This window comes from Scylla paramamosain, chromosome 10 (assembly GCF_035594125.1).
Source record: "Scylla paramamosain isolate STU-SP2022 chromosome 10, ASM3559412v1, whole genome shotgun sequence".
Classification (NCBI taxonomy): Eukaryota; Metazoa; Arthropoda; class Malacostraca; order Decapoda; family Portunidae; genus Scylla; species Scylla paramamosain.
In genome coordinates, this window is record NC_087160.1 from 18,041,932 (window position 1) to 18,054,431 (window position 12,500).

The window sequence follows — 12,500 nt, forward strand, 5'->3', positions numbered from 1 at the left end:
AAAAAATAATAATAATAATTTACATACATACTTGAATTTAAAAGAAGAAAAATCTCAGTAATTGTAAATCTAGACAAAGTGAATTCACTTTGACATCAGTAAGAGGAAACTACATCTTCCTCGCCTCCAACTCCGAGTCAGTCCGTCGCAATCTAGTGATACAATTTTATTTCAGAAGTGCTTGGCGACTGGGTGGCGGGAGCGGCAGGACGCGGGATGCTGCTGCCGTGCCTTGCCTTGCCTTGCCTTGCCGTGCCTTGCCTTCCTTCCCGCGCTCCTCTCCGGCAAGTTTCATTTGGTGCCACGAAGATTACTTGTGGGATCTTGGGAGATAGGAGTGTTCTCTTCAGATACTCCACACATTCATCTGCCTTGCCGGGTCGAGATGCAATTTGCAGTTTAATATTAAAGTGTCTTACTTGTTAGTTTAATATCAAAGTGTGTCTTATTTGTTAAGACTGATGACGTATTGCATTTTTACTCTCGGAACTTGAGACAAATATAGTATTTGGAAGATATAGTAGTAGTAGTAGTAGTAGTAGTAGTAGTAGTAGTAGTAGTAGTAGTAACAACAGTAGAAAACCGCAACAACAGTAGTGGTAGTGGCGGTGGTGGTAGTAATAGTAAGAGCAGTACAAGCAGCCGCAGTGGTAATAGCAAAGGCAGCAGTAAAGCCCGTACAGTACATTTTCTACACTGCTTCTCCTCCTCCTCCTCCTCTTCTACCCTGCTGTTCCTAAATATCCCAAGGCGCCGTCACATCACAACCCAGCCTTATCTCTCGGCAAACTCTCTATCTGCCTCATCTCCTTCCCTCCCACGACGAGCCGAGAAGACGTTCCCACACATCCCTTAATGTAAACCTCTTTGTGTGTGTGTGTGTGTGTGTGTGTGTGTGTGTGTGTGTGTGTGTGTGTGTGTGTGTGTCTCTTAATACTAATTCTCCAGTTCCTATTAATAACACACCCACAGACGTCACACAAACAGGGCAGCATACACTCAACAATGTGTCTTTATCTACGTCCCTCTCATCATCGGCGCAAGACAAAACCTCACTAATACGCAGCGGTAATTTGTTGCAGGATGTGTACCGAGAAAAGCCGATTTGTGAGCGTTATTTGACTACCAGCAAAGGGAAATATGACTGAACACTTATAAAATTATGTTGAAGAATGAGAACGCTCGTTGCTAATGTTATTTTTATCTATTTTTTTTGTTACTCCGCAAGTTGAAGGCTTCGTGTTTGGTGTCTCTCTCTCTCTCTCTCTCTCTCTCTCTCTCTCTCTCTCTCTCTCTCTCTCTCTCTCTCTCTCTCTAAATGGATAGTTGGTGTCGTGAATTGTTGCGTGTGCTTTTCACTTACCGAGACCTCGCTGACCAGAACACGAGCATGGAGAAATGAGATGCGAGGCTCAAGATAGACTCCTCTGCTTTCGATTTAAAAGGCGATGAAAAACTAGGAATGTTAATGAAGGAAAAATGGAAAAAAAGAAAAGCAAATTATATGTTATGATTGCTGCTGCTGTTGCTGTTTCTGCTATTACCACCACCACCACCATTACCACTACTACTACTACTACTACTACTACTACTACTACTACTACTACTACTACTACTACCGTAAATACTAGTGCACCCACGAATTTTCTATGCAAATTCTCTCTCTCTCTCTCTCTCTCTCTCTCTCTCTCTCTCTCTCTCTCTCTCTCTCTCTCTCTCTTTCTCTCTTGTGTTTGCCATTTATCTTTGTTTACCGAATACCTGTGTTCTCAAGAGCTTCGATGTTTACCCACTACCTGTGTGTATGTGTGTGTGTGTGGGAGGGGGACTGGAATGAGGGTGTAGTAGTTAAATATTATTGGTCTCTCTAGTAAGAGATGCACAAACAACGACCTCCTCCTCCTCCTCCTCCTCCTCCTCCTCCTCCTCCCCCTCCCTCCCCTTAACTCGATTCTGTATCATGTTTTCCCTCTCTTTCCTCCTCCTCCTCCTCCTCCTCCTCCTTATCGCTCTTTCTCTATAGGGGGTCTGGTAACATTAGGAGGAGGAGGAGGAAGAGGAGGAGGGAAACAGGGGCGAAGGTGAAGGGAAGAACTTCTCTGTAACCTGTGGCATTTCGTCTCTCTCTCTCTCTCTCTCTCTCTCTCTCTCTCTCTCTCTCTCTCTCTCTCTCTCTCTCTCTCTCTCTCTCTCTCTCTCTCTGGGAAAGGACGTTCTTTGAGGAGCTTATGCAAAAAGGAAACACTTAAAAACAAAAAGCCTGACAGAGACGATTAGTGTTCGATCCCACAAGTGATCTTCTTGGGATATTGGAATCCACTTGTTTCCAGTTAATTCCTTTTTTTTTTTCTCGTCCTTCTTCTTATGTTTTTTTTTTGGGGGGGGGTTCAAGATAAGAAGAAAAAATACTGAGATACTTCCTTTGTCCTCTAATGTAAAGGGGAAGAGGAAGGGGAAGGATAAAAAAGACGAAGGAAGGAAGGAAGGAAGGGAGAAGGAAGGATGAAAGGAGGAAAGACGAGGGGGAAAAGAGTAATAAAAATAGAGATGAGGAAATGGAGGTGAAAAATAAAAAAAACAAAAGGATAAAAAATAGTTATTCTTCCGTCTTACTCTAATGTACAGAGGGAAGGGAGACGGAAGACGAAGGAGGAATGATGGAAAGAGGAAAACGAGACAAGAAAGAAAAAATATTAAAAACTTATGAAAACAAAGTAGAGAGAGAGAGAGAGAGAGAGAGAGAGAGAGAGAGAGAGAGAGAGAGAGAGAGAGAGAGAGAGAGAGAGAGAGAGAGAGTATGACATAAAAGAAGATCCAGGTAACTCCCCAATTTGAAAGAGAAAGAGGAAGAGAAGAGGAGGAGGAGGAAGAGGAGGAGAGGGAGAAAGAGGAGAAGGAAAGGAAGACCCAAGAAATTGACGCCATTGAGACAAGTATACTCTCTCTCTCTCTCTCTCTCTCTCTCTCTCTCTCTCTCTCTCTCTCTCTCTCTCTCTCTCTCTCTCTCTGGAGGGTTCAGGTGATCGAACAAGCGATGACAGGTAAGGAGTTTTAGAGAGAGGAAGAGAGGGAGTGATGGTGGTGGTGGTGGTGGTGGTGGTGGAGGTGTCTGCAGATGTGAGAAGGAAGCTGTCCAATTAGCAGGTTGAAGGGTCTCTCTCTCTCTCTCTCTCTCTCTCTCTCTCTCTCTCTCTCTCTCTCTCTCTCTCTCTCTCTCATAATAACCAGCATTTTTCTCATTCACTCCTGACGCAGATCACGGCAAGGCACACAGCTCTTCCTGCATCCTTGTCTTGTCCCACTTAGTGTTTGCTTCACCCTCTTTTTAATCCTGTTGTAGTGGTGGTGGTGGTGGTGGTGGTGGTGGTATTCTAAAGGTATTTCCCAGACACCCACAAGACCAAAGACCTCTCTCTCTCTCTCTCTCTCTCTCTGGTCCTCCCTGCCCGCCCAGCCCGCCCACCGCCAGCCAATCCCCGCCCACTGTCAGACACATCACCCACCCACCCGCCAGCTCCTTCCCTCCTTCTCTCCACCCACCCACTCATAAAAAAGAGTAATAATAATATACCCCCTTCTATCTCTCAGTGTCTCTGGTCCTTCCCTCTCCTTTCCTCTTTTCTACATGGGACAAAGGAAACAAAAAACAGTATTCAGCTATTAGATAAACACACCGCGCTGCCAGACACAATAAGCGAAGCGACAGAGGGAAGGGGAAAAATAAAAGAAGAGCAAAACAAACCAGATCTCTTACGGTCTCTCTCTCTCTCTCTCTCTCTCTCTCTCTCTCTCTCTCTCTCTCTCTCTCTCTCTCTCTCTCTCTCTCTCTCTCTCAATAACGCACAAAACAGTTCGGCCCTTGAGGTGTGAATGGAACCGAAAGAAAGACTTGTATAACTTAACTAACTGTCTATTTGTGGTCTTCCTTCCTCGTTGTAATTATGTACACTACCCCGCTGTCCAGAGAGAGAGAGAGAGAGAGAGAGAGAGAGAGAGAGAGAGAGAGAGAGAGAGAGAGAGAGAGAGAGAGAGAGAGAGAGAGAGAGAGAGAGTTACGCAGAGCAGACAAGACCCCCCCCACCCCCTACATCTCCTCTCTCTATCCAGACAGGGCGGCTGGTCGCGGAACCTTGGCGGTAAATTAAATCGAACAACCAGGACGAGAGAGAGAGAGAGAGAGAGAGAGAGAGAGAGAGAGAGAGAGAGAGAGAGAGGATGATAGGCAATACCACACAGAGAAGACTTTAGGTGGTCTGTCATGGAATCTGGCCCGGTAAATTTAATCATAACTGAAAGCAGAGAGAGAGAGAGAGAGAGAGAGAGAGAGAGAGAGAGAGAGAGAGAGAGAGAGAGAGAGAGGAATATTCCCTTAATGCGGAACTAACGCCGTCTGACTCTACTAATATGTGAGGATAATTCTGCCTGACTCTTCCAAAATGTGAGAAGACAGCCACTGACGGGGTCCAGAGAAGTGGTTTGCTCCGACCATTTCCTCTCCTTTACTCTTGTCTCCTCTATTGTAAGCCTTCCTTTTACTTGAAACACCAGATATGATTACATTTTCTTCACACACACACACACACACACACACACACACACACACACAGAGACAGAGACAATACTAGGAAACCTCTTATTCTCTCTCTTTATACCTCCTCTCATCTCTCCTTTTCTCTCTCCTTTATCGTAAACCTCACATCACTATCAATTTTAAAACTCACAATATCTTTACGTAACATTCTCTCCTTATTCTTACACGCAGATTGAACGCTGAGACATTCTCTCTCTCTCTCTCTCTCTCTCTCTCTCTCTCTCTCTCTCTCTCTCTCTCTCTCTCTCTCTCTCTCTCTCTCTCTTGTGTAACGTAGTGAACATCCTAATCACAACCTGACGTATTTTTCACCTGTGGCGGGAATTACGGGTCCTTCTGGGTGATTTAGGGGCAGACAGGTGCGGGGAGAGGAGGTGGGGCGGGGCTTCCTCCTCCGTGAGATATGTGGAAGGAGGAGGAGGAGGAGGAGGAGGAGGAGGAGGAGGAGGAGGAGGAGGAGGAGGAGGAGGAGGAGGGAGGTAGAAGGAGGAAGGAGAAAGGTAGGTACAGCTGGAGGGGGCTTTTTTGTATGTTTCTCCTTAGCTAAGCCTCTCTCTCTCTCTCTCTCTCTCTCTCTCTCTCTCTCTCTCTCTCTCTCTCTCTCTCTCTCTCTCTCTCTTGTCCTTTCATTATCTCTGTTCCTTAATTTAGTTTGCCAGAAAGTTACTACATACCTAAATGTATCTCCTCCACAACCAATGGTAAAGGTTTCGAGGGATGTCTATCTATGTAAGTACGCAGGATGAAGTAAACGTATTATATATATGGGAAGAGTGAGCACATTGAAAGCATGGCAAGAAAATCACTGGGAAATCAACATACGGAACTAATAAGGATGGAAGGTACACAAGGGAATGGCAAATTAAACAAGGGGAAGAGAAGGAAACGGAGAGAAAGAAAGAAGGCGGGAGATGACGTGAAGATAGTAGTAGAGATTATCTGCCGTGAGGTGTGAAAATATTGATGGCGTGCAGAGAGAGAGAGAGAGAGAGAGAGAGAGAGAGAGAGAGAGAGAGAGAGAGAGAGAGAGAGAGAGAGAGAGAGAAAATCTTTCCTCCCTCCCCGTGCCTCGAGGAGACACACAAACAACCGGAAAATTAGCGTCGTTGGTCAAATTAGCGGCGGAGGATGAAATGTGAACATTAAACGCTGCGAATCGCTCTGGATCTCTCTCTCTCTCTCTCTCTCTCTCTCTCTCTCTCTCTCTCTCTCTCTCTCTCTCTCTCTCTCTCTCTCTCTCTCTCTCTCTAAATGAGAATACTTTGATCATTCAGTTTCCCATTTAACAGAAAATTATGCAGGAAAATTGATGAAAACAATTATAGAAATTTATGTTAAAGGAAGGAGCATGGTTGATAAGGGCTTAGAGAGAGAGAGAGAGAGAGAGAGAGAGAGAGAGAGAGAGAGAGAGAGAGAGAGAGAGAGAGAGAGAGAGAGAGAGAGAGTCGCTCCCACCCACGAGGATCAGAAGGCCGCGACCCTCATCCTAAAATGTGACGAGAAGCCTAAAGAAGATACAAAAAAAAAAAAAAGGAAAAGAAGACAAAAGGAGAATATAAAGTGAGAAATGTTGAAAAGTGACACTTCCTCTTGTACTTAACACTTCTACTACTACCCTTTCCCATACTCTCTCTCTCTCTCTCTCTCTCTCTCTCTCTCTCTCTCTCTCTCTCTCTCTCTCTCTCTCTCTCTCTCTCATATTTAGGTCACATACTTTGCTTTCAACTGTTGCTTTACTTGCTTGTTTGGCTTTTTTTTACCATTTTCTTTTTCTATTTTTTCTCTCATTTCCTTTTTTTTTTTTTTTTTTTCTCGTGTGTGTCTGCCTGCCTGGTCTTGATAATTATTACTGGGTTTGTGTTTACCTAGTTGTCCTCCTCCTCCTCCTATTTCTTGATCATATCTGTCTGTGTGTGCGTGTGTGTGCATGTTAGCTTGTTTTGGTTAGTATGTGTGTGTGTGTTTGTACTGCATTGCGTGTTTACTGTATGGTTATCTTCATATACTGTTGTGTGTATGCATGTGTGTGTGTGTGTGTGTGTGTGTGTGTGTGTGTGTGTGTGTGTGTGTGTGTGTGTGTGTGTGTGTGTGTGTGTGTGTGCGTGAGTGTGTGTATGTTTTCTCTTACTTTTTGTATGTATTTCTGTCTTAATTTCTATCTATATTTCTCTGTCTATTTTTCCACATCTTTATTCCTCTATGACTACTTTTTTTCCTTTTTCCTGTTTCTAAGTAATCATTTATTTTAAGAACCTCTCTCTCTCTCTCTCTCTCTCTCTCTCTCTCTCTCTCTCTCTCTCTCTCTCTCTCTCTCTCTTCCAGCCACTAAACATGGACCCCTTTTCCCCTCCATCGGCTCCCCTTAGACACAACACTCCCCTCAGTCAACCATTACCCTCAACCCCAGCTGTCCCCACCACTCCTTCTCCCCTCGCGCGTCCCTCCCTTTCCCCTTCCTCTTCTTCCCACCCCACTGCCCTTCTTGCACACTCGGCTGCCCCCTTCCCTTTCCCCTCCCCTTTCTTCCCCTTACCTCTCCTCGCTTCTCTTCTTCGCATTTATCTTCCTTTTTCCCCTCGCTTTCTACTTTCCCCCTCTTTTTTCTCAAGCGCGAGGAGGAGGTGGAAGGAGAGGAGGGGGAAAAAAGGGAGGAAAAAGGAGAGACCCGTAACAGGAAAGAGGAGAATAAAGGACAAAAAGAAGGGTTAAAAGGATTCACGGAAGAGGAAGAGACGAAAACGAGGAGAAAAAGAAAATGAAGAGGAGGAAGAAGAAAGAGGTGATGAGAAAAAAAAAAGACGTAATGAAAAAAGAAGAAGAAATGAGTACACTAAAAGGAAAGAAAGAGTAAAAGGTGATGAAAAAAAGGAAGAAAGGCTAAAAAAGAGAGGGAGTGGAGAGAAGGAAGTGAGAAGAGGAGAAGAGTGGAGGAGGAGAGAAAAGAAAGTAAGGGGAAGAATGAAGAAAAGAGAAAATAGTGTAAGAAGAAAGGAGGAATGCGGAAAAAATGAAGAAGTAAAGGAAAATAAGGGAGGAATTGAGGAAACGAGAAAAATAGAAAGAGTAGAAGAGTAGGGAAAGGAAGGAATGAAAATAAAGATGAGGACAGCAAAGGAAACCAAGAGGAAGAAAGGGGAAAACAAAGGAGGAGAGAGAGAAAAGACGCACGTGATGAAGGGGAGAAGGGAAGGAGAGAGAGAGAGAGAGAGAGAGAGAGAGAGAGAGAGAGAGAGAGAGAGAGAGAGAGAGAGAGAGAGAGAGAGAGAGAGAGAGAGAGAGAGAGAGAGAGAGAGAGAGAGAGAAAAGGAGCAGGAATAAGAGAAAGGTATGAGGAAAGTAGAGAAAATCAGGAGAGGAATGAATAAAGGGGAAAATAAAGGAAAGGGAGAAGAGACGTGCTCGAAGAAGGGAAAGAGGGAGAAAGACAGATTGAAGAGAAGGAAGAATAGGAATAAGAGAGAGAAAGGATGAGGAAAGTAGGGAAAATCAAGAGGGGAATGAAGAAAGGGGAAAATAAAGTAAAGGGAGAGGAGACGGGCGTGAAGAAGGGAAGAAGGGAGGGAGGGAGGGACAGTGAGAGAGGGAGGGAAGGAAAGTGAGGGGAGTCTGAGGGAGGGAGAGCGGCTAATCCCATCACAGCGGGGCACAAAGGGGTCGTTGATCCGAGGGAGACAAAATTTTTAACTTTTTTATTTCTCTTTATCACGACTGACCGAATGTTAATGCGTTCAGGGAGAGAGAGAGAGAGAGAGAGAGAGAGAGAGAGAGAGAGAGAGAGAGAGAGAGAGAGAGAGAGAGAGAGAGAGAGAGAGAGAGAGAGAGAGAGAGAGAGAGAGCATGTGGTTGATTTGGTAATGCATGTATCTGTAAAGTGGATCTTGATAAAATATTTGAAATGCCTTTAATTAGAAATATCACGATAGAATACTGATATTAGAAAGGAGGAGGAGGGGGAAGAAGAAGCGGAGAAGGAAAGGGGATTACATTCAGATACTTAAGAAAACACCAAGAAATCCATTGCTCTTTAACAAACAATCCCTAATAAACTCACAACCAAATACTCGTACAGCTAAATCATACAATAAGATACACTGAAGAAGAAGGAAGGTGATAAGCAAAACAGAGGAAGCACCAGCTAACAGATACTTACCTTGCCGAGACCCTGGACGTCCTTGGTGCCAATCTTCTTGAGAAGGGCGTGAGGGACGGGTGGGGAGAACTTTGCTAGGGCGCTCCGGTAGTCAGTCGGGAGGGCCAGACGCTCCTCCCGCCCACCGCCCTTGCCGCGCCGCCCTGACCCATCCCTCTCCCGCTCACCAGAGTTTCTTCTTCTACGTCGTCGCCGCTCCCGGTCATCCTGGCGCACCGGAGAGGAGCAGGAGGACGGTGCCCCCTGTCCCGCCAACTGACTGGCCCTGTGGGAAGGAAAAGATGTGGTGAGGACAGTGTAAGGAAGTCGTCAAGAAATAAGAACATAACTAATAAGTAAGGACATAACATGAGGAAATAAGATAAGCTGTATGCAAGAAGCCATCAGGCCTACACGTGGCAGTCCCTGTATAAAACATTCCTGTCTGTTTTCACCTGTCATCCTCATTCATGGGTTAGAAACGATAATATTTACTGAGAGAGAGAGAGAGAGAGAGAGAGAGAGAGAGAGAGAGAGAGAGAGAGAGAGAGAGAGCAGTTTAGTAACGAATACACACACACACACACACACACACACACACACACACACACACACACACACACACACACACACACACACACACACACACACATATTGCATATTCCGGTAATTTGGTTGAGCTGACTCGCTTCATTTCGGTAATTCCCCCAAAGACACCCACACCATCTCGCCCCCAACGCCCTTCCTCCCCACTACACAGCGTAATGAGCTCCTCAAACCTCACACCCCCACCCATTACTAACCCCCAACTCACTCCTCCAGACATCCCCCCTCCAAATTCTCCAGAGACACTAATAATGAGGAAGAATCAAGAATAATACAAGTACGGATGATGATGATGATGCTGATGATGACGAGAGAGAGAGAGAGAGAGAGAGAGAGAGAGAGAGAGAGAGAGAGAGAGAGAGAGAGAGAGAGAGAGAGAGAGAGAGAGAGAGAGAGAGAGAGAGAGAGAGAGAGAGAGAGAGAGAGAGAGAGAGAGAGAGAGAGAGAATGGAACTCATTAGGACTCAACTCTTATCTATTCTCATCCTCCATCAACACCACCAGCACCTCCTCCTCCTCCTCCTCCTCCTCCTCTTCTTCTTCCTCCTCCTCCTCTGCCTCTTCCTCCTCCTCCTTGTCCTCCTCCTCCAGCGGCGCGGATGAAGCAGTAACCCGAGCCAGCCTTCCCTCACGCTGCCTCCTAAACACTGCCTCCTCCGGACACGAAGAAGGAAAGAATTTGACTCGCGTTACGGCTAAAAGCATCGGCCGCAGGGAGAGAGAGGGAGAGGGAGAGGAGAGAGAGAGGAGTGCAAGGGGTGAGGGGTGAGGGGTGACGGCAGGGTGAGTGGTGGCAGGGGAAGGGGTGAAGGGGAAGGAGGGAGCGCAGGGAGAAAGGAAAGTGGAAAGGGATGTTTGAGAGGAAAGATGCACATGTATGTGTAAGTACGTACATGGAAATACTGTATGTGTGTATGTATGTATGTGTGGGAGTTGTAAAAGAGTGTACACAGACGCACGCACGCAGTCACACTCTTATATATATACACACACACACACACACACACACACACACACACACACACACACACACAGACACACGCATACACGCACACACTCCAATATTACAATTTTTTATTATTATTTGAACTTATAAACTATTTGAACTAAGATGCAACGAATAACAAATTTCCTAGCACTGAATGAATATCCCCCCCAAAAAAAAAAAACACACAAAAGCAATAATACAAGGTGAAAACAAACTAAAGCACTAAAACCGAGGCGCTGAAAACAAAACACTCACACGAACAGACACCCAACACTGACAAACAAAAAGAAAACAAAAAAAAACAAGGATCAAACAAAATGACATCACTCTCACAAGTTACAAGGAGACAAAATGAATGAAAACTCAACACGAAACGAGACAAAACAAGACACATCAAACTAAGAGGCAACAATTTTACTTCTATAGCCCCACCACTAACACCACCACTCGTCGTCACCACCCATTAAAAACCACACCACCACCACCACCAGAACCACCTACCCTATTAACTCCCCATGAAGGAGCAACTATAGCCAACGTCCCTTAAGAGAAGCAGGTACTGTACTTCCTTAATAACACAAGAGCAGGAGGGGAAAGGAGGCGAGGACTAGAAACAGGAGGGTGAGAGAGGAAGGATATAAAAGCGAACGGGACTTCTACATCCTAGCGAGGCAAAACAACAAGGGGAAAAAAAGGAAACTCCCTCAAGATTCAACAGTTAAAACCATTTCTCTCGACGTTGCTGGGGGGCCGAGGGAGGGAGGGAGAGGGAAGGAGAGGGAGGGAGGGGAGGGAAAGTGGAGGAAAGGGAAAGAGAGGAGGGATGTATGTTGTAATGGGATGGGTGGATGGGAGGAATGGGTGTAGTGACTGGAGGAGGAGGAGGAGGAGGAGGAGGAGGAGGAGGAGGAGGAGGTGATGGAAGGAGGAGCGAAACAAGAGATGATGATGATGAGGAGGAGGAGGAGAGAAGCAGGAGATAGCGGAGGAGTAGGAGGAGGAGGAGGGCAAGAGAACGATAAGATGGAAGAGGAGAAGGAGGATGAAGATAAGGAGAAAGAGGAGGATAAGAAGAAGAACATGAGGATAAGAAAACAACAACAACAACAACAACAACAACAACAACAACAACAACAAGGAGAAGAAGTAGGCAAGTTGTATCTTCCTTCCTTCCTTGCCCAACACACTCCAGCACCCAACACCCTTCTCCATTGCCCCCCCCCCTTCTCTCTCTCTCTCTCTGTCTATTTCATATTCTCGCTGTCCAAACACGGGGCGAGCTTTGTGGTCTGGCCGGTCTTTCAGGAGCCTCTAAACTGTTCTTTTCAGGCTGTGGCGCACGAGGAGCCTCCAGTCCACAGTGATATTTAGCCCCGCCTCGAGGACCTCTCCACCAGGCCCGCCGCAACTCGAAACCACGCAGGAGGAGGACGAGGAGAAGAGAGGGGGAGTAGGAACAGAAGGAGGAGGGGGAGGAGGAGGATACGGCTTGCAAGGAGGAAGAGGAAAAGGAGGAGGGGGATGAGATGGGAGTAGCATAGAGTAGGAGGTGGAGGAGTGGAGATGGAGCCTGCATAGAGGAGGAGGAGGAAAGAGAAGGCGTAGGAACAAGAGGAAGAGGAGGAGGAAGAGGACTACATATTAAATGCAGCCTTTCTTTCTGTTTTTTTTTTTCTTTTTAGCTTCCTTTTCTACATTTTGTTTTCTCTCTCTCTCTTGTCTAGTGGTTCATTTTTTTCACCTATTTTTTTTTCCTTTTTTTGTTTTCACTGCTCTTCCCTTCCACCACCACCACCACCACCACCACCCAACAAAAAAGAAATAAAGGGTAAAAGTATGAATAAATAAAATGAAAAAAAAGAAAAAAAAATAAAGGTGGGCATTATTTACGACTCCACTAAAACCACTAGTTTGTTATTGAAAATCTATATTATGACCTTTAACCTTTTACAGTACTTTTGTTTTGCGTTGGTACCAGAGAGAGAGAGAGAGAGAGAGAGAGAGAGAGAGAGAGAGAGAGAGAGAGAGAGAGAGAGAGAGAGAGAGAGAGAGAGAGAGGCCATATTCAAAAAACACTTCCGCGCTGCACTTCCACTCCTTTCAAAAGACTCGTAGTTGAAGCCACACGGGTTTTTAAGGGCGCGTTTACGACTCTAGTGACAGATTAACACCATTTCTACATTATT

At 45.6% G+C, this 12,500-nt stretch overlaps 1 protein-coding gene across 2 annotated transcripts in view; it reads right to left on the reverse strand.

The window, feature by feature from the left end:
• The window catches only part of LOC135104285 (uncharacterized), a 101,957-nt gene that overhangs the window by 25,774 nt on the left and 63,683 nt on the right, over window positions 1-12,500 (reverse strand). For both annotated transcript variants that reach the window (XM_064011498.1, XM_064011499.1), the window contains exon 3: window positions 8,742-9,006. In XM_064011498.1, the coding sequence (XP_063867568.1) occupies window positions 8,742-9,006 (265 nt within the window). The remainder of the gene's footprint in view (window positions 1-8,741; window positions 9,007-12,500) is intronic.